The sequence below is a fragment of the Bos mutus genome, chromosome 5 (genome assembly GCF_027580195.1).
Source record: "Bos mutus isolate GX-2022 chromosome 5, NWIPB_WYAK_1.1, whole genome shotgun sequence".
Lineage (NCBI taxonomy): Eukaryota > Metazoa > Chordata > Mammalia > Artiodactyla > Bovidae > Bos > Bos mutus.
The window spans coordinates 87,055,578-87,078,387 of NC_091621.1; the positions used below are offsets into that span (position 1 = coordinate 87,055,578).

General features: G+C 35.1%; 1 protein-coding gene across 12 annotated transcripts in view; it reads right to left on the reverse strand.

Annotated features, from left to right (window-relative positions):
• Nucleotides 1-22,810, reverse strand: part of C2CD5 (C2 calcium dependent domain containing 5) — a 91,819-nt gene that overhangs the window by 22,595 nt on the left and 46,414 nt on the right. For all 12 annotated transcript variants that reach the window (XM_070371180.1, XM_070371181.1, XM_070371177.1 and 9 more), the window contains 8 exons: nucleotides 19,180-19,294; nucleotides 15,717-15,812; nucleotides 9,933-10,124; nucleotides 6,373-6,559; nucleotides 4,428-4,592; nucleotides 2,473-2,613; nucleotides 504-567; nucleotides 55-116 (listed from right to left, as the gene is read on the reverse strand). In XM_070371180.1, the coding sequence (XP_070227281.1) occupies nucleotides 55-116; nucleotides 504-567; nucleotides 2,473-2,613; nucleotides 4,428-4,592; nucleotides 6,373-6,559; nucleotides 9,933-10,124; nucleotides 15,717-15,812; nucleotides 19,180-19,294 (1,022 nt within the window). The remainder of the gene's footprint in view (nucleotides 1-54; nucleotides 117-503; nucleotides 568-2,472; nucleotides 2,614-4,427; nucleotides 4,593-6,372; nucleotides 6,560-9,932; nucleotides 10,125-15,716; nucleotides 15,813-19,179; nucleotides 19,295-22,810) is intronic.

Genomic DNA, 22,810 nt, shown 5'->3' on the forward strand with positions numbered 1-22,810 from the left:
CTTGCCAAAATCACACATGCTATACTTGTTTAAAATTAAGAATAAAAGGTTTACCTGTATTTCAGATGTCCAATTATTTATACCAGGCATGATTTCTGTATTACAACTATAAAAGCCTGTTAAAATAAATTAGAGTTAAAACTTATGATACTATTTCATTTATTCTTGTTGTTAAAGGATAACATATTTCAATCATTACATGAAGTCCTAACTGTAAAATCTACTCATTTTTTTCTTCTAAAACTCTATACCTCTGGGAAACTTCAGACCACGTTAATAAATCAGCATGGTTTTGGGGGTAATGATAAACATAAAAGGATTAAAAATCAGCTCACAAGTTCTAATGTAAATATTTTTAAACACTGTGTTTTCGATCTTGGGCAGCAAAGAACATGACAGAATGTAACACTGACAAAGCCTTTAAAGTTAGTGCTATAACAATTATGAACCGAAATACTGATATGCAAAATTAGTCTCCTCTCAGGTAATTTTTCTCTATTTACCTGAAGGAGGTGGGACATCAGTGAGGAGAGAATGTACATCTTCCATAGCATCTGTGTCATCAATCTGAAAATGAAAAGATTAAACCTATCACATAAATAATAAATATATAGTTATTTCAAATTTTTAAGATTATTTTTATTATTTATTAAATAGAAAACATAAAGCGTCAAGGAAAAGTAGAGCCATTTTCCCCTAAGTTAAAGCATAAAATTTGAAAAAACTTTTCTAAAATCTATAAACTTTACTGCAATAATAATTATAAATACTTCTAAATGAAATATCTTACATTACAAAGTACACTGGGTTAAAAAAAATCAAGCCTTTTCTCAAGACTTTTTGAGGGCATGTTTCAAAAGATTTACAAAGATAACATAAATAATCACTACCTCTGTTTAAACTAATAAAGTGTAACTTTAAAAAATCTTTTGGCTAAATATGGAACTGCTTTAAAACAGAATTACATAGGGATAAATTTAAAGGTATATCTTAAAAGAATAAGTACAAATTCCATTTTTCTTACATCTCAATATTCTGTTGTGAATTATAAATAGTGAACATATCCAACTGGACATATATAGACATTCCTCTGTACCTTGGGGGTCTAAGTCCTATCTCATACGCTTGAGGTGTCAAGAATCACTTTCACTTACACTTTGCTTCAGTTACCCACAGTCATGGCCATACCTCAACTGTGGTATTCCCCAAAACATTTCACACCAAGATCTCAAGCACTCTCCAAACACAACCCCTCTGTCTCTCTGTCCCTTCTTTTACTGAATCTACACCTTGCCTTCTTGTCCACACTTGAAGTACTTCCATTCTCCAATTAGCTAGAATCCCAGGATCAGAAGTATCAAAAATGCTCTGGATCAAGGTTTAAGTAAAGCTAAGAATCATCTGGAGGTTTGTGAAAGATTCCTGGGCCCCACATTGAAATATTCATGTTTGAGGTCTGAGTAGGGGCCCCAGGGTCTGAATTTCTTACAAACTCCCAGCTGGTGCCAATGCCACTTCACAGGACACTGAGTAGCACTGCTCGAAACAGAACCCTGGAGCTTGTTCTTAATCTTTCACTGACCTGCTACACTTTTCTTTTTCCATTCTCAGACTGTAGAAATTATGAGAAAAGTGTACAAAGTCATATAGTTTGAGTTTTCTACAAGGTAACACTCTTATTTCAGTTAAGCCTTGAGCATCTTCTACAGCTGACATCCTAATCATTCACAGGCACTGTTCTAGACTCTTCAAGCCTCCAATCTCAACCTAGTTCAATTCTACTATCACCTTCCTGCTTTACTGAGATGCAGATGTCGGATTTTTTCTCTCAACTGTCACCTTACCAGGAAACATTTCTCAGTATCTTCATTTATTTTCCTTTCCTTCAGGATCAAAGAAAGATCATCAACCCTTTAAAAGCTAAGCATTCTACAGGGGAGTGCCTGGGAAGCAGATCTGTGAAAGCAGAGGTTCCATAAACCTTTCATGTCACATTTATTCTTCAGGAAAGTCAGTTCTGAATGTCTTTGTACAATGAAAATTCGATTACATATTCTGAACTCGGCAAGAAAACACTACAGTGCTTATATTATTATGTTTACATGTAAAAATGTTATAGTAACATTATAACCTATAAAGTAGATAAGAACTATAGTAAGTGAAGGAATAGAACCTTATTTAAATTAATTCAAATTTACAAAAATAGCTCCAAAAGTTTAATGTTTTTATTTCAACCCCAACATTAATTCTTCTCAAACCATCTACATTATTTAATCAGTCATCTGGTGTTAAACAAAAGATATATTACCAAGTCTTGATATCTTCAAATTTGTTGTAATTTCTGTAAGAAAACATTCTTCTGACATTTATAACAGTTGTAATGATAAAAATCGCACCAATTTAGGATTTGATTGCAAAAATACGTATCTTATAGTCCAAAAACTTTTAGAAATTATTTCAATGCAATAATACCTCCAAAACAAAGGCATCTTTTTTCCCATGTGAAAGGTCCAATTCTGTAACTTCATCAGAGCTTTCTGACTGAGATCTCAAAAGTCTTGAGCGTTGTCTAGGTTCTGGAATGGGGGATCCTATAATCTCTTCAGATATGTCCTAAAAGAAATATAATTGCTTTATATCGTATCTTTTTCTGTTTAATGGAGCTTCCGTAGACATGTAACATAGCAGTTTCAGGTATTCAACACAATGATTTGATATTTGTATGCTTCGGTCTGGTTTTAAATTTGCATATTAATAGAAAACTATGGGGCGGGTCTGTAAAATGTATTCCTAGTCTATATTTAATTATAATCTTTAGGAATAATTAAACTTTTATAGAATACATGTCTATCTCCTTTAGTCAGACACAACTTGGGGACTAAACAACCACCACCGCCTTGATACAATAATCCAGAAACTATCAGACACAACAAGGCAACACTGACATCTAGTGTACAAAGAGGACACTACAACTGGTAGGGAACTAGCGGTTTTTCCAGCTCACAGTGTTTTCTACTCAACATTTGAAAGTCCTAAATAACTCATAAAGAATTAAAGATTATGTACCCAAATAACATTCTAATCTTTTATATCTTATGCAGTGTTAGTTTTTCAAAGCCCCAAATAGTAAAATGTGGTATATGACATACGTATCTATGTTTGTGTTTGTACACATAATACATATATTATACATGTATTTGCTATGCAACTTATTAAGCTAAATAAATTTTGACAGTTACAATGATCTTTTTAAGGTAAATGTATGGTGCAATCTTTTATGGGTTTGTAAGTTTTTACCTATTTTATAGCCAAAGATCGCAGCTAACTAGAGGTTCTAAACAGCTGCTGGCCACAAGGATATCAACAGAAAGTGGATATGTGAACACAAATGTAAAAGACAAAGCTTGCTGTTGGTATAACAGAGCTATCTTTAAAAAAAAAAAAAAAAAGACCAAGGAAATTATTTTTAAAAAGGTTTTTCCAAACTGTTTTCAACGTTCTCTGCTAGTGCACACCTTACATAAGACTGCCACCGCAGTTTCCTAACTCAGCTACTCCGCAGCACCTTCATATCCATTACCTTACTTGCTTTCCACATTAATCTGCCCTACATAAATCTGACAGGGTGCCTGTTACAGTGACTACAAAGTGAGAAAGAAAAGACCCTGCATTTTTTAGTATTTTTGCCATAGACAAGCAATCTTTCTTTATACTAAACAAAGAAAATTTTAAACCATTTATTTGGTTACTTAACAAGAACTTATCTATCAGGAGGCTACTACTAGGAGGAATTGGTTGAGCCACTAGGAATACAGCCCTGATGCAGCTTCATTCTACTGAGAGCATCAGGCAAGTAAGTGAAAGTCACTCAGTCGTGTCCAACTCTTTGTGACGCCATGGACTATACAGTCCTTGGAATTCTCTAGGCCGGAATACTGGAGTGGGTAGCCTTTCCGTTCTCCAGGGGATCTTTCCAACCCAGGAATCAAACCCAGGTCTCCCATATTGCAAGTGGATTCTTTATTAGCTGAGCCACCAGGGAAGCCCAGGAGTACTGGAGATAGCCTAGCCCTTCTACAGTAGATCTTCCTGATTTAAACCGAGGTCTCCTGCATTGCAGGCAGATTCTTTACTAACTGAGCTATCAGGGAAGCCCAGGAGCAACAAGCAATACACAAAAACATACTTCACACATAAAGACACACAGAAATAAGAGAAACAGAAAACAATAAAACACTGAAGGGAGATGGGAAGTACCAAAAATTGATGGGACAGTTACCATTTTTTAAATAGGGTGTTTGGAGTTGGCTTCCCTAAAAAATAAGACATTTGAGCATGGATGTAAAGGAAGGAGAAAGAATGAGTAATAGGGAGAGCAAATTTAGACAATAACTTATGTATTCACAATGGAGATTTATTTCACTTACCGGAGGATTGATTTCATACAACTCTTTATTCTTGGCAATCGTGTCATTTATCTTCTTCTGCATATGAGATATATGCTGCTCGTATGAGCCATCATTAGGAGTCTTTCCAGCAATCTGAATACCACCAGGCGTTGGTAAAGCTGCTAAGTACACACCGGTGGCCGACTGGTAAAAATAATGGGGGAATAATGAGAAAAAAAATATCTAAATCATAACAGTCCTTCAGTATTCATATTCAGAAATATGGTCCTTGTCCTGTAGGAAAAAGATAAGTAGCACCAGTGTTCGCACAGGACATATGTAAAAGAACACAGAAAACCAGAACTGGTAGCACAGGGGTTGGTTACTCCCAGTGAGAACCCTGGGTAGGTCAGACAGTAGTGAAAGGACAATTTCCTTGGCTCTGCACACACAACTGGACTGTAATGTGCACAGAAAGAAACAGCTCAGGAAAATACGATTGAAAATTGTAATAAAATAAGTATTTCATTAATAAGTAGTTTATCTTTAAAATGGCAAAAGTAAAAAAGAAACTTATGCAAAGCAAGTAAAGAAACTGAAGTTCAGAAAGGATAGGAAGCTTACTCAAGATCACATCAATAAATGTGGAGAAGAGATGTGAATGTGTTTCAAACTCTTAAAACCAAGAACTTTCCACTATATCATCCTAACTTCATAATCACCAAGAAAGAAAACCTGATACAGATTTATTTTAAATATTTAATTAAATAAAATTCTGACTTTGTAACAGTACTGCATGTCATTAGTACTGAAAATCTATTAGGGGAAATACAAAACAAGATAAAACACACACACATATGTGCTTTATGTTTAAATATGTTTCTGTAAGGAAAGAAAGCAAAAAAAAATGTATAAAAGTACCCACAGCAAATCATTAACATCAAAGGAGTAGAATGGAGAAAAGAGAAGACAATTCTTTTAACTCTGGATAGTTGCATAAATTGTAAGAGCTGTTGTTGTTACTAAAATTTTTAAGCAACTGCCAATTTTGTTAAAGTCCATCCTGGAAAGCGTGTAGTGCTCTATGAAGTCTGGTCCCCAGAAGCTCTTTCTCCTGGTTTGTTCACATGTCCATGACTGGACTCACAACCCAGTCTCTGATGCTCAAACTTAGAATGCCCTCCGCACCATATGAAGCCTGAGAGCACCATCTCTTAACACTTTCTTAACTGCATTCACTAATGAGGCAACAACCCAGCATAGCTGAGAACACAAACTCTGGAACTAGACAGGCCTGCATTTGAAACTGAGTTCTGGTATGTACAACCATATCACTTTGGACAAGTCTCAATCTATTATGGCATCTGTCTTCTCTTGTAAAGTTAAGATAATGTCACATTCCTTCCAGAGCAGTGCAGTGCCACATACCCAGGAGACACTCATCAGAGATTACCTATTATGAAAGCTACTCTTGGGACCTTGAGATTCAGGTGTACAGACTAAAAAAGTCTCCAATAGTTACAATGAGTGTCCCTAGTGATTAAGAAGAAAAGATCAGTAAGAATCAGAAAAGGCAGTATTTGAGGCAGGAATGTTAACAATGCTGAGAAGGAAAAACCCTATGTTAGCAAGTATAAACAATAATAAAGTCCAGACAATGGTGGCCAACTTACAAAATAAGGTCTACATGGTAATTCTTAGAAATGTGACTATAAGAATTATAATCTGAATACAAAAATAGAATAATAACATAAATATAAATTTATATAATAGTTTATTAACTTAATTTCAAAATAATTTCATAAAGAAATATAAAAGTATCTGAAAGTCTATCACTGGATTTCTTTTCTTCTTATAATGTCCCTAGCCTTTAGAAGTCTTAATGCCAATAGCTAAGTCTTCTTAAAAGACTCTTTGAATCTCATAAAACAGAATCTACAACTACATGAATCACAAAACAAAAACAAAACATCTTGAAACTTACCGCTAAGCCCATCAACATATTTTCACCCACTGTGATCTGAATTCTCAGTCCAAATAAAGCATTCATTGCTTTGAGTTTTAGTTTATTCATTAGCTGAGTATGTACTTCATATTCCATAAATGGCAAGAGATTACTGATGGCTGTGGCATTTGCTTCTGCCTGTGCCTTCTTTTTTAAGCGACACAACCTATTAAGGAAAATAATGTAGTCAGTGGATAGTGTTCCTGATACCATCTTAAGCAATACCCAATTTTTAAAACTTCATAAAAATGTGCTTGATTAAAAACATTTACTTGCTTCAGATGGGCTTATTATGTTTTATCAATAATCCTTTCTGCCATTTTTTCACTGTATACACTTTTGGTAAAAGTCCCATTTTGATAAACAAAATGAAAAAAAAAATCTCAAAATCTCTAGAAATGAAACAAACAGTAATCAAAATCATCAGAGAATATAATTTTAAATCTTAGGTTTTATAACTCCACATGATCATATAATGGGTGGACAATAGAGAAAACAGTTAATTTACTCATTAAAAGAATATAAAACTTGAGTATCTACTACATGCCAGGCACTGTTCTAGGTGGTGAGCAATGATCAAGGAATAAAACACAGAGACCCTGCTCATGACTGTATTCCAGGGGAGGAGTAATAAAAAAAAAGGCAAAGAAACAAAGCCAACTGCAGACAACACTTAAGAATCAGGTGTGTGCAGAAAATAAACCAGGGGAAGAAAGAATAACTGGACAGAAGGCCTCAGAGCAGAGATAACACCTGAGCCAGGATCTTAAAGACAAAATAGAATTGGGACTGCTGGAGAAAGACAATGATGGAATGAAGTTGGCATACTACAAGAACCAAAAGGAGACCACTGTAGCTCCAGTGAAGTGAGCAAAGGTGAGGGCAGCACAGAGGAGGATGCAGTTAAGCATGGGCATGAATATGTTAGGACTGGTCATGGTGAGGAGTTTGATTTTATTCTACCAGCAATGGGAACGCCAGATAGATTTTAAGAAGTAACATGATCTAATGTATATTTTAGGACACCATTTATACTGCTACACAGAGAATGGTGCAAAGAGAACTGATGTGGGAATGGTGAACAAGACCTACTTAGGTGACAGACAGCAAAAGCTTGGACTAAAAAGTTGACTGAAAAGATGAAGAGAATATCCCCAAACTGGTAAGCCAGGCTGCTCAGGCCAGTAGTTGTTAAAAAACAATTGCCGGGCTCCATCCCTAGGGTATCCAAATCAACAGTTCTGGCACAGAGCCTCAATATGCATTTCTATACATTCCCCCAGGACGGTGATGCTATTGGTCTAAGGGCCACACTCTGAGAACTGCTGAAGAAGACTACCTAAAACAAGGAAAAAAAAAAACAACTGGATAAACTATGTACTTTTAAAAATCTTCCTAAAAGCATCACAGGACCAGGGCAAGGGGCAATACAGGGTATAAATGTAAGTGGGCAGCATAAGGAAGTTCTTTCGTGGTGGTAAACAGCTGTGTATCTTGACTGTGACGGTGGTTTACACCATCTATTTGTTGGATAAAACTGCATAGACATACATATACACACACGCACACAAATACTTAAATGAATGCAAGTATTACAAATGTAAAACTGATTCAGGTCTGGAGCATAGTTAAAACCATTATAACAGTGTCAATATCCTAGCTGATACCCTACTATAGCTGTGTAAGATGTCACCAATCGGGGAAGCTAGGTGAACACAGGACTTTTTACAATATTTGCCAAAGCAAGTAAAACACAATGAACAATAAGCAGCAGAAACAACAGAAAAAAAAATGTTTTAGATATTAAAATTATCAGTTACAGAATTAAACACAGACTATAGTATGTGATATCAGATTTGAAAAAGAATAAAATACAACTTCTGGAAATAAAAAATCAAAAATTTTAAACCCAATTATTAGGCATAACAGCATATTAAAGACAGCTGAAGACAAAACTAAAGAACTGAAAGATAAGAAAATATCCAAAATATAACATAAAGAAATAAAAAGATTAAAAATATAGATAAGAAAGTAACAGACATAGAAGAGGCGGTCAGAAAGACACACATACTTTAATTGGAATATCAAGACGAGAGAACAGATGAATCACAGAACTAACCTAAAATTTTTTAAAACACATGAAAGATACCAATCTATAAATTCAAGATGTCCAAGGTATAGCAATTAGGATAAAGAGAACTCCATACCTAATACTCTACAGGGAAACTGAAGAAAACTGAAGACAAATAAAATAGCTTGCACACAGCCTGAGGGAAAAAAATAGACAAACTTCAAAAGAAGAACAGTTAGTCTAAGAGGTTATTTCTCAACAGTTGCAATGAAGGCCAGAAGGCAGTGGACAAGTATTTTCAATGTGCTTAAAGAAAATAACTGCTAGCCAAAGATACTGTTTAAAGATAAAATAGGCTCATTTTCAAACACGTAAAAATTGTTCACCATCAACAGATTCATCAAAAAAATACTCAAGGAGATAACTCAGGTGAAAGAAAAACTATTCTAAATGGAAGGTCTAAGATGCAAGACGGAATGAAAGCAAAAAGGAAATAGATTAGAAATATAAATAACTCTGATGTGGGGAGGTTAGGAAAGAGAACAATGTCTAAGAATACCATATTTGCAATGAAGAACTGAATAGAGCAAGTATCACTTATGAAAACAGGAAAGACCAATATGAGAGAAATGGATAAAATCAGCAGTTCAATATGGAACAAGTATGAGATACTTATGAAAGTGGGGTATAAAGTAGACAGCAAAGTATATGGGTCTGAAGCTCCGAAGAAAGTTCTGAACTAGAGCTATAAATTTAGGAGTCCTAGACTTACAGACAGAATACAGATATATAGGAGTTGATGACTTCAACTAGCGAGAGAGCTTCGAGAAGAGGGTCTGAACTCATGGCTCTCAAGGAACAAGAAATGAGGAGGAATGAAGACTACATATAAAGGCAGGAAAAAAGAGGACATGTGGCATTGTGAAGTCATGAATTTCAAGGAGAAAACGATCAGCTGTGTGATTATTGCTGAGACCTTAAGTAAAATGAAGACAGAAATGCTCCATGGATTTGGCAGCCTGGCAGTTGTTAGTGACCTAGATAGCTGCAGCTGTTTCCTGTGTGCCTTCCAATTTCCTATTCCAGCACACTTTAAAGAGAACTCTTAACAGTTAACTGAAATTGTTTAAAAAAAAAAAAAAAAACACAAAAAACCACGTAGCACCATTCTTAAAAAGAACAAAAAGTCAACTTCCAAAATGTATCAGATATTTAACGTCATTAAAGCATACTGAGTCACATCCCTCACCTGTGACAGGTTAGTTAATAATCTTCATAATAATAAACATTTGTACCTAATTTCAATTTTTAAGACTGCTTTTGCATTAAAGTTTATCTGAGTCTCACAAAGAGGATTATTTTTCCTTCCAATTTTCCATACAATAAAATCATATGGATCAAATACGTCTATTTGACTTCATACTCTACATTCCTTCAAGGACCCCAAGTACTGTCTTCACAAACATACCTTGCTTGAATGAGACAACCTTTTCCAATAACTGTTGCATCCACTGGGAGGTCTATGGTTGTGAAGAGAACATCAGGAACTTTTTGTTTCCTGCAGTTATTGCAGTATGTGAGATGAGCTGGAAATGGCATATTCAGTTCATCATATGGTATATGGCAAAATCCACAGCCTGCAGGCAAATTTTCTTCTAGCCTATATGGATACATTAAGGGGAAAAAAGGCATTCTTGAAAAATTCTACGCATTTTTCCAAAAACAAATATTCTCTATCCAGTACCTGTGTACAAACTATATCATAACTTTGACCATAATAGGTACTACTATGATTGATAAGAAATAAACAGGAAATCAGAACCACACACTGTTATGAAAGAAGAGGCTTATACAAGTAGAGAGGCATTTTCTATCAATTATGTTTTTTTTATTTTTTTAATTGAAGGATAATTGCTTTACAGAATTTTGTTGTTTTCTGTCAAACCTCAACATGAATCAGCCATTGGTATACATATATCCCTTCCCTCAATTCTTATGTTTGATGACCTGACAGAAACCACTATTATTCCAATGGTTTCTTCTTTAGGATACAACATAAAAATGAATGGTTGATATATGACAGAAATCAAACCAATATTGCAAACCAATCATCAATCAATTAAAAATTAAATATTTTTAAAAATGGCTAGATAATAAGAGTGATATGCTTTTATTATCTGAAAAGATAATACACATAAAATCAGAAAATAATTCCTAAGGGAAAAAACTTTACCAATCTGAAAAAAATCTACAGTTAGAAACAAATGTATTTAAGAGGGGGAAAAAAAGTCAAAGCTAGGCACACTCTAAAGTTTCTAATTTCTAATGTCTGTTGTAGCCTTTCAGAGAAACCAAAACACCTGTGTTTCAGAAATGAACATTTATCATACATGAAGCAGAAAAAAATAACCCACAACCTTCCCATTCATTGTAAAATGTCTACTGTAATAGGCTGTTTATGAAATCACTTTAGAATGATAAAATCTTTTTCCAGTCATTAAATCTGAAGAAATCAGGAGAATAGGAAGGGAAGAGGGAAACTCCATGGAGAACAGCAGGATTTCACAGTCACATCCATGAATCTGAAAAGATGTGGGTTCTCAATTCTGTTTCATCTAAAAGTTTACAAGTTACTATATTTCCCAGGAATCAGGCTTTGCATAGATTCTTTGTATACATTATTTCACAGAATAAGCCTCTAAATTATTAAGTTTCTCCAAGATATTATTCTTTTACTGGTGGGATGGCATTCTGGCTTATTAGAAGTAACAGGGGAAACAGATATGAGCAGAGCTGTGAGCCTAAGCAAGTCATTTAACCTCTGAGAGTCTCCTCTATAAAACTGGAACAACAGTATCTACTCAGAAACGTTCTATTTTTTTTTTTAAAGATTAAGAAAACTATAGCTACATGAACACCCCCTTCGATATAATGCCAAGCACAGGGAAACAAAACCTAGTTTCACTTGGCCTGAAACCAAGCTGAGATGCTAAGTAATTTGCTCAGTCACAAAAAGTACTAAGTAGCAGACATCAGATTTTAAAGTCAGTTTGTTTGAATCCAAAGGTCATGTGGTACAAGGGGGCCACAGAAAGATGAAAATTTGGGACAACTTTTAACCAAATAACTCCCAGAAATTTGAACACAGGTGGTGTAACATCATAAAGCATAAAGAATAAAAGTGCTAAAATGTATGACGTTCAGTTCAGTTTAGTCACTCACTCGTGTCTCTTTGTGACCCCATGGACTGCATGACATGAGGCTTCCCGGTCCATCACCAACTGCCAGAGCTTGCTCAAACTCCTGTCCATCAAGTTGGTGATGCCATCCAACCATCTCATCCTCTGTCGTTCCCTTCTCCTCCCGCCTTCAATCTTTCCCAGCATCAGGGTCTTCTCCAATGAGTCAGTTATTGGAGCTTCAGCTTTAGCATCAGTCCTTCCAATGAATACTCAGGTTTGATTTCCTTTAGGATTGACTGGTTTGATCTCCTTACTGTACAAGGAAATATCAAGAGTCTTCTCCAAGATCACAGTTTAAAAGCATCAATTCTTTGGCATTCAGCTTCCTTGAATGGTCTACCTCTCACATCCATACATGACTACCGGAAAAACCATGCCTTTGACTAGATGGATGTAGTAATGCAGTAATGTCTCTGCTTCTTAACATGTTGTCTAGGTTGGTCATAGCTTTTCTTCCAAGGAGCAAGCGTTTTTTAATTTCATGGCTGTAATCACCACCTGCAGTGATTTTGGAGCCCAATAAAATAAAGTCTGTCACTATTTCCATTGTTTTCCATCTATTTGCCATTAAGTGATGGGACCAGATGCCATGATCTTAGTTTCCTGAATGCTGAGTTTTAAGCCAGTTTTTTCACTCTCCTCTTTCACTTCATCAAGAGGTTCTTTAGTTTCTCTTTACTTTCTGCGATAATGGTGGTGTCATCTGCATATCTGAGTTTATTGATATTTCTCCCGGCAATCTTGATTTCAGCTTGTGCTTAACCCAGGTCTGGCATTTTGCATAATGTACTCTGCATATACGTTAAATAAGCAGGGTAACAATATATAGGCTTGATGTACTCCTTTCCCTATTTGGAACCAGTCTGTTGCTGGTTCCATGTTCAGTTCTAACTGTTGCTTAAGAATTTTCAACAATTTGTTGTGATCTACACAAAGGCTTTGGCACAGTAAATGAAACAGATTTTTTCTGGAATTCTCTTGCTTTTTCTATGATCCAGTGGATGTTGGCAATTTGGTCTCTGGTTCCTCTGCCTTTTCTAAATTCAGCTTGAACATCTGGAAGTTCATGGTTCACGTAACGTTGAAACCTAGCTGGAGAATTTTGAGCATTACTTTGCTAGTGTGTGAGATGAGTGCAATTGTGCGGTAGTTTGAACATTCTTTGGCATTGCCTTTCTTTGGGATTGGAATGAAAACTGACCTTTTCCAGTCCTGTGGCCACTGCTGAGTTTTCCAAATTTGCTGGCATATTGAGTGCAGCACTTTCACAGCATCATCTTTCAGGATTTGGAATAGCTCAACTGGAATTCCATCATCTCCACTAGCTTTGTTCATAGTGATGCTTCCTAAGGCCCACTTGACTTCACATTTCAGGACGTCTGGCTCTACGTGAGTGATCACACCATTGTGGTTATCTGGGTCATTAAGATCTTTTTTGTATAGTTCTTCCGTGTATTCTTGCCACCTCTTAATATCATCTGCTTCTGTTAGGTCCATACCATTTCTGTCCTTTATTGTGCCCATCTTTGCATGAAATGTTCCCTTGGTGTCTCTAATTTTCTTAAAGAGATCTCTAGTCTTTCCCATTCTATTGTTTTCCTCTATTTCTTTGCACTGATTGCTGAGGAAGGCTTTCTTATCTCTCCTTGCTATTTTTTGGACCTCTGCATTCAGATGGATATATCTTTCCTTTTCTCCTTTGCCTTTCACTTATCTTCTTTGCTCAGCTATTTGTAAGGCTTCCTCAGACAACCATGTTGCCTTTTTGCATTTTGTGACTGGTGATGGATGTAAAGTCTGATGCTATAAAGTACAATATTGCATAGAAAACATTCCTAACCTGGAATGTTATGTCCATGAATCAAGGTTAATTCAAGTGTTCAAACGGGAGATGGCAAGAGTGAACATCAACATTTCAGGAATCAGTAAACTAAAATGGACTGGAATGGGTGAATTTAATTCAGATGACCATTAAATCTACTATTATATCTACATTATATCTATTATATCTACTAGTGGGCAAGAATCCCTTAGAAGAAATGGAGTAGCCCTCATAGTCAACAAGAGAGTCTGAAATGCAGTACTTGGGTACAATATCAAAAATGATAGAATGATCTCTGTTTATTTCCAAGACAAACCATTCAATAGCACAGTTATCCAAATCTATGCCCCAACCACTTATGCTAAAGAAGCTGAATGGTTCTGTGAAGACCTACAAGACCTTCTAGAACTAACACCAAAAAAGATGTCCATTTCATCATAGGGGATGGGAATGCAAAAGTAGGAAGTCATGAAATACCTGTAGTAACAGGCAAGTTTGGCCTTAAGAGTATAAAATGAAGCAGGGCAAAGGCTAAAAGAGTTTTGCCAAGAGAATGCATTGGTCATGGCAAACTCCCTCTTCCAACAACACAAAAGACTACTCTACTCATGAACATTACCAGATGGTCAACACCAAAATCAGATTTTTGCAGCTGAAGATGGAAAAGCTCTATACAGTCAGCAAAAACAAGAGCAGGAGCTGACTGTGGTTCCAATCATGAACTTCTTATTGCAAAATTCAGACTTAAATTGAAGAAAGTAGGGAAAACCACTAGACCATTTACGTATGATTAAATCAAATCCCTTAAGATTATGCAGTGGAAGTGACAAATAGAGTTAAGGAATTAGATATGAAAGAGTGCCTGAAGAACTATGGGTGGAGGTTCATAATACTGTACAGGAGGAGGTGATCAAAATCATCCCAAATAAGAAGAAATGCAAAAAAAGTATGAAAACATTTGAAATATGAAATGTACAAAATGGATAATCTCTAAATACTGACATCCTAGGGAATTTTTTTCTTCCTTCTACTCTCCTACATTTTTTCAAATTTTTTTTAGTAAGCGCTAATAATTTCATGTGTCCATCTAAGCCATTATATGGAAACAACCAAACTGCATGAGAAAGGCTGTTCATTAAATTAGGCTTCTACCTACTACAGAATGGAAGCTACTGACACAAGCAAGAACTATATGGCAGCCCTGGGACAACTCACTGGCAAAGTCAGTTTCCTCAACAGAATATTCCAATTGTTTAGTATACTTCAAAATGTCCAACCTTCACTTTCCTATTATTTACCATGACTTTTAATGCTCTGAAAAATATTATGGTCAAAATCCATTTTTAATACTGACAAAAGAAACTAACCAAGGTCTTTGTAACACATTTTTCTTGGCTACATAGAGACTTTCAAATTTATAGTAAATTTGATAACGTATAGATTTTTTTTTTTTGGCTTTCTTCCTTAATATATATTATACATTAATACTGGGGAAAAATATGCATAGTGTTAGGTAAGAAGTATTTAAGATTTATATTATTCAGGCAAGCTCTGGTATCAAACTTACAGCTTTTTGTATATATAGTTGATAACCTCATCTTTTTATTTATGGACACTAACAGATTAAAGGAACCAATAATCAAATAAACCAAAAAGCAGTCTCATTTTACCCAATGCTTTCATTTTTACTTTCTCTTTTACATATCTTAAAGTCATATTTCACAAGATTTTTATACATAATTGAAGCTTTTATATATAATTTTCATACAACATAGTGTCTGTTTTATAATTAGGAATTTTCTTTATGGAAATTGTGTCATGACCTTTTCCTATTTTGGAGGTAAAACAAAAGGAAAAGAAAGGAAGAGAAAACTCAAAAGAAATTATTTCTACATTGTAGCAAACACAAAAACATATACCTGAAATTCTTCAATTGGTAATCATATGTGCCATTTACTGAGGTGTTAGAAATAACAGTGTGCGTCATGCAGTGCAGAACCCAATACTTGTTTGTTGCTATGGTGTTGCTATGGATTAGGTAAAATCAGTCAAGTGCCTGGTCCTGATTTCTGCACCGCACCCGTGTAACCCGCCCTCATAAAGAAGGATTATCCCAGCTCTGAGAAGAAGAAAGTCAAACTTTCCCTTCTCTACCCTTAAGGAAAATAAGCCATGCTGTCGTGACAACCTCTGTTCCAAACAGCCCTCCACGGTGCCATCCTGCAAAAATCTAGGGTTCAGTACAGCTGCCGTGCCGGATGCAGATAAAATACAGACCTCTTCACTACAAGAGAAAAAAAAAAAAAATGTAACCAAGTTAATATTTTCAGGCAGTCTAACTTACCAAGGTGACAATTTAAATTTAAGATAGACTTTACTAAATATTATTATCACTGGATTACCTCCTAAATCTAGGATAGAAAATAGAAGTAATATTGTTAAAATGAAGAGGAAGAGTATTCTTTGCCACTTAAAAATTGTAAAAGATTAGTATTAGTGACAATTCCTTTAAAATATGGCAAAGCTTATAAAGACTGGAATGTTTCAAAATAATAGTAGTAACAAACTATATTGCTGAATCCAGCAATAGCCCATTAAACTGTAATAAAATACTCTTTAAATGAATATTGAATTTTATTAAAATTATTCTAAAAGCACAACTATGTAAATATCTATATTGCTTTAGCTTAATTTAGACTTAATAATAAAAAGACAACTGACACAAACATCCAAAGTATACTAGACAGAGCTTAAGCTACATCATATTATATATATGATAAAAACCGATTTTCCAAAGAATTATCTGAAACTCTTTATTACATATTACCCAACTTGAAAGCCAAAAAACAATCAACATAATTATTGAATTATGAATGAGATCACCCAAAGCTAATGGGAAAAGTAGCAACCTAGGGACAATACACTTGAAACAAAGTAAATGGATAAGAAGCAAGGCCATAAAAGAAATGATCTGCAAGAGGCCAGGCTTCTAACGGTTAAATGCACATTGAGAATATAAAAAAAACATAAAGCCACAGAAGGCGCTGAATCAAAGAGCTACTAGAGCAGGTGTGCATTTCAAGGTGTGCACTGCAGGGAACTAAACCAGTAATAGTAAGTAGGACGGGTTAGAACAGAAAAAAACTAGTAAAGACAGGATTTAAATACAAAATTTCTGAGGTCTCCAGGGAAAACAGAAGCTTACATCAGGTGAATGCAAACTTCTAAATAAATGAATTGGACTCATTTCTGTAGACTCCTGCATCTGTGACTTATCTCCAGCAACTGAATCCACACCTCTGGCCTTCTCCACATGCTACTCTTTTCACCCTGAAAACCCTCCCTATGCCTTTTCTCTTCATTGATATAACTCATCTCTCAAGATACAGTTCAAGCTTCAGTTACTTCATTAAAACTTTCTTCCAATCCTCCTATAGCCCTCTAGGATCCTAAGATATCCTGGGATATCTCTACCATAAAATGTATCATGCTTGTCATAATTCTCCAGGAGAATGTGAATCTAATGGTAAGAACTATGTCTTCTAAAACTATACCCCTAAGAGCTGAAAGTATATGAAAATAAATCCACAAATAGAGCAAGACTATCTACTGGGAAGAAAGGCAGGATAAGCCTAACAAGGTTAGTAGGTTAACAAAAGTAGAACAGCCACAATGAGAATAGAGCAGTTCAAGAGTATAATATATACAAAGGAGTACTACTCAGCAAGGAAAAGGAACAGGTTCTTGCTGTCACAGGGATGACACTCAATTTAATCTCAACTTAAACATGCTGAGTGAAATTAAACAAAAAGGAGTGCATAATGTTAAGATTCTATTTACATAAAATTTTGTAAAAGTGAAAACTTATTCTAGTGATAGAAAGCAGATCAGCAGTATATCCTATGACAGGGGTGGGATGAGAAGGGACTGAAGGGAGAGAGTACAAAGGAATATAGAGAAGCTTTGGGGGTGATATATGTGTTGACTGTCTCAATGACACTAATGGTTTTATGGTTTCATGACTGATGCTAATGGTTTCATGATAATAATGGTTTCATGAGTTTTATGGTTTCACATAAAAGTTATGTTAGAACTTTTCAAAGTAATGTACTTTAAACATGTGAGATTATATGCCTATTATATATCACTAAAGTTGTTTTTTAAAAAGAGTATAATATATAGTCTGCAAAGAAAAAAAAAGGATCCTTAGAGAATTAAACAGCATGGCTCTGTAACATCCTCATTTATTACAGTCTAATCATTTTTTCTCCAACAAAAATGATCAGCACCACCACAAGAAAGTTATCCATGTAATAGCTGGCAGTTAAGAATTACCCAACAGAAGGTGGAAAAATAAGACAGCCTAAAGTCAAACAGTGTCTGCTGCTGCTGCTAAGTCACTTCAGTTGTGTCCGACTCTGTGCAACCCCATAGACGGCAGCCTACCAGGCTCCCCCTGTCCCTGGGATTCTCCAGGCAAGAACACTGGAGTGGGTTGCCATTTCCTTCTCCAATGCATGAAAGTGAAAAGTGAAAGTGAAGTCGCTCAGTCGTGTCCGACCCTCAGCGACCCCATGGACTTCAGCCTTCCAGGCTCCTCCATCCATGGGATTTTCCAGGCAAGAGTACTGGAGTGGGATGCCATTGCCTTCTCCGCAAACAGTGTCTAGATGACATCTATTACCAACTTCTGAAGGAGTGGAAAGTAGGGTTCAAGGATGGCAGACAGCAAGTAAAGTCAGAACCTAAGTAAGGAACTGGGAAAACTCTTGATTAAGAGAAGGGCCAAAATAAACCAGAAATAAATAAGCAAATAGGATGAGTAGGAAAATATCAGGTTGTGATCCAAGAGTGAAATTTTATGGTTTCAAATTTTTAAAGAGGAACAGTTTCATGCAATAATGAAGTCAAAATAAGGTTGAAAGTCAACTAAGGATAGAGGACTTGAGAATGAGAAAGCACAATGACAGACTGTTAGAAGGGAGATAATTGTGTTTAACTGGAGGAGATGGGCAGGAAAAAAAAGAGCAGAAAAAAGTTTTGGAGGTAGAAAATCCTGAACAGTGGATTGGCACGGACTTAAATGGGGAAGAAGTTGTCCAAATGAAAGACAGGAGAAAAAGAAATTGAGAACTGAGAGTATGGAAGTCCCTTCCTAACTGGGTAGCATTAGGGAGATTTGTTGGTAGGAAAAAGTTAAGTTATAGTTAATTAATGAAGGCAGAAAGAGTTTACAAATGAACTTGAAAGACACACGGCGGTTTGTTTACAATAGATTAAGAGTTTCAAAATCCCAGAGGAAAGAGCTGGTGGAGTCACAAACTGGAGTAAAGTAGGCTTGGAGTTAATACTTGCTGTGTGCCAGTATTATATTCTCATTTAATGCCTCAATAACCTTAACTGACAGGTAGTTACTGTCTCCAATGTATAACTGAGGCTTGGAGGAGTAGAACAATTTTCCTGAAGTTTCACATTAACTAAGCAGTAAAGATAGCATACGAATTTCCTCTTGATGTATTCTAAAAAAGCCCACACTAACTGGATCAATCCACTTTTCTTCTTTTCTCCGTATCTGCATAAAGCTTCTCCCCTTTCAGATGACAATCTGTAAACCACAGCATCTAGAAAATCAAGTTGTTATTATCATTTACCAGATGCTAGTTGATTCACTGTAGCCCACTACAGCATGACAGCCTAATGCTTTGGCATGGGATTTTATTTCTTGTCTGATTTCTGCCCACCATGCATCTCGAGTTTCTGGTTCATCTGAAAAATAAATTTTAAATCAGTTCACTACTCAATAGCATAGTCTATTTGAACAAGAAATATTTAAAGTATGCATACTCTGGAAGGCAAAGAACTACTATTCTACAACAGGTTTTCAAACTTCACATCTTTAAAATGCTACTTCTCAAAAAGCTTATTAACATTTTCATTTAATGCTACGTCTCAAGAAGTTTAACATTTTAAACTCAGGTGCTAGAAAATAAATCATCTAGTTCTATTTGCTTTTTTGCTTTAGGGCTATCTATAGGGATCTGTTTTATGAAATACAATTTGAAAGGTAGACCCAGAGTTTTCAGACTCTAATCTTAAACTAAAATGACTTCCTATGTCTCACCTCACTGAGTGAGCACCTTGAGTCATATCCATAAATTTATTTTAAATTCTGATTTCATTTCCTGTACTTAATTTTTAATAATGCAATACATTCTGGGTTCTCTGCAAGGCATAGATTTATCAACATTAAAAAGCAGAAAGCCATCTATAGCCATCCTTCTAAAGAGATGTGGGTCCTGAAGCAAAGTGACGAGAAAGAAAGGGACTGGCCAGTTCAAAATAAAGAAAGCAAATACACTGAAAACATTAGTACGAAGAATCTAGTTAATGTACATAAGGACAAATTTCAGAAAGAACACTGCAACTCCATATATAGCTCTGTCATTAAGAAAATGCTTTCAAATCACAGAATCACATTTTATTACCATAGAGTAGCCCAACATTGCTTGCAATGGAGCATTATAGATGGAACATCTGTCACATACACTTTCTAATTACTTGCATTTAGCTGCAAACTACTGATGAACAGCAGCTGCATATATAGTTAGCTTTTCATGCCCAAAGATGTTAAAAACAGAAACGGTCTATAATCAGCATATCCTAAATTGTTTCTTTTTTTGTGGCCAATTCCATTTGGGAACAATTTGGAAAAGAAAAAACCTGATCAACTCTAAATAAGATGCTAAGCTCTTACTGTAAATCTTTCACATTAAAAAGGCACTATTACGACTAAAAATCCAACACTCCAAAAGCCTTCTGAGTTTCTGTACATATGCAGTTTTCAAATACGTTTTTCAAAATAAGTAGAATAAGTAGAATCATACTCACTAGTGAAATACTGAAGACAGCAAAGTAAAGAAAGGTTAAAAGCCTTGTTATAGCTCACATTCCTATGGTGGAATTTTGTTTCCCCCACAGGGAGATCAGCAAAAAGAAGTGAGGAGATAAAAACCAGAACTACAAATGATGCCAGCCAGTTCTTGCGTTAAAGTCTTAGATCCAAGACCGTGCTACCCTAAAACTTTCTTTCAGAAGAGAAGAAAGAAACACAAAACTCCAGGAAACCAAGGAAAAGATCAAAGTACGAGATAAAGAAGGAAAAGAAGTAGAAAATACTACAATATGGTGTTAGCAATCAATATTACGAATTCAGAAATGGGTGAGACAATTAGGTGGCCCTATTTTGCACATATGCTACTACGTTAAAGAATTTCTTCATATTCCTAGCTGAAATGTAGACATTAAGAGCACAAAAACACTTTCATATCCATTCTCTCTTTTTAGGACATACAAGTTTCCAGATTAATTTGGACATCTATTAACATCATCTTTTCCTAATAGGGAAATTTTATATCATAAGACAAACTATCATTCAACTAGTTGCTCCATCTATCAAATTACTTATGATTTTCGAAAAAGATAGCAAAATTAAGAGAACTATATCTCAGCTTAGAAAAAAATTATTTTCCTGAAAAACTATGTAAAATGAAAAGTTGACTTTCTAAAACATAATAGTAAAACCTGCAATTTACTTTTCAAATCATTCTGGAAGTTTACAATAATATTTACTAAATCAAATAATCATATACTCCGTTTTTATAAATTAGATTTTCTCACATTAGGTTAGCCTACATCTTGCTACATAGTGATACATGGCAGTTTTCTGCTTTAAAAATTTTACAGGATGTAATCAACAGTATTATATTTTTTTAAATTAATGAAAAATTTGGAAGAAGCTACTTATTTCAAGTTCGAGATCTATTTATTTAGAAAGGCCAGCATGCCTAAATGGAAAAAGTATGTAATCATAATTACTATGAGATACATGTAACCACATAGAATACAAAGTTTATCTACATCAAACTTACCTTGGTATAACACATAAAATAATCAGATAATTAAACCAAACACTATGAAAGAATAAGTGGCTGATTTAAAAAAAACAAACAAAAAACCAACAAAAAGCTGAATGCAGCGCAAGTAGAGCATTCATACTCTTCTGACAAGTTCACAAGCAGCCTTTATTTTGACACACGAGCCACACAACTGCACATGGGGATGCCGCTGCTGTAGTTAATACAGTATTTACAAGTTTAATAAAAGCTAAAGAGTTACATACAGGAGGGCTAAGGAAGCAAATGGTGTTATGTCCACACTCCAAAGAATTTCTTAAATTTGGTTTTTGGCTAAAGCAAAAGCTCAAAGAACGAAGGGTTTTGCAAAGCAGATTCAGCAGACGGGAGCCAGAAACAGTGGAAACTTTGGCGCATGCTTGGATCAGGTGACAGTACAGACTGAAAACTATGGCAGCTCACTGAAATGGTTACAGAAAGTAATGGCCCTAGATTCTAGGTGAAAGCAAGGCAAGCATACAGTAGGGAGCACTTCATCACAAACTAGGAATTGGATTAAAATAATTACCTACAACTGTGAGCAAGAAGTCAAAGGATGAATTTTTTGGCTATTAAATTTAGGGGTTAATTAAGATACAATTAAGAAAAATCAATTTATTTAATATTACAGAAAAATTAAACTTCTCTTCAAAGCCTATCTTATACTTAATGCCAGAGATGAGCCACAGAATATTTAAGTAGCAATCATGATTCAGTCTAACTTACTAGTACTGAAAATTCAGAAACAAAAATCAGAGTATTTAATCCCTACTAATGGAAATCTTAAAAACTGCTAATTATACTTCTTATAGGAAATACATTAGTGAATCTGAACTGTTTTATTCACCCTACAAAAGTAAAAACTGAGGATTTACCATACTTCTGTAAAAGGCAAAACAAAGAACCTGGCTTAAAAATTTACTGGCAACTATACACACCTTATATGAAACTGGATACAATTTGGTCACTTGAAGGATATACAGCTGAGATGTGAGGGTTGCAAATTAACGTTTCAGAGATGTGAAGAAAAAATATCTTCACTTAAAATACCATGCTCCTTCCAAGAATCTATAGAATTATTGATAATCGTAAAAAGATTATCATTTTAGGAGATATGAAAAGTTACTTATTATATAAATTATATTTCATACTATTTTGTATTTTTCTTCTAAGGGTCAGAACTATACATAGATAATTATCACAGATCTTTTACTATATTCTTTTAATTGCAAGCAAGAATTGAGTTCTAGATCAATGCCTCACTGATGCCTCTTACGAGGGTAATGTCCTCACACTTATGTTGACACCACAGTTAATTTGTTTTTCTATT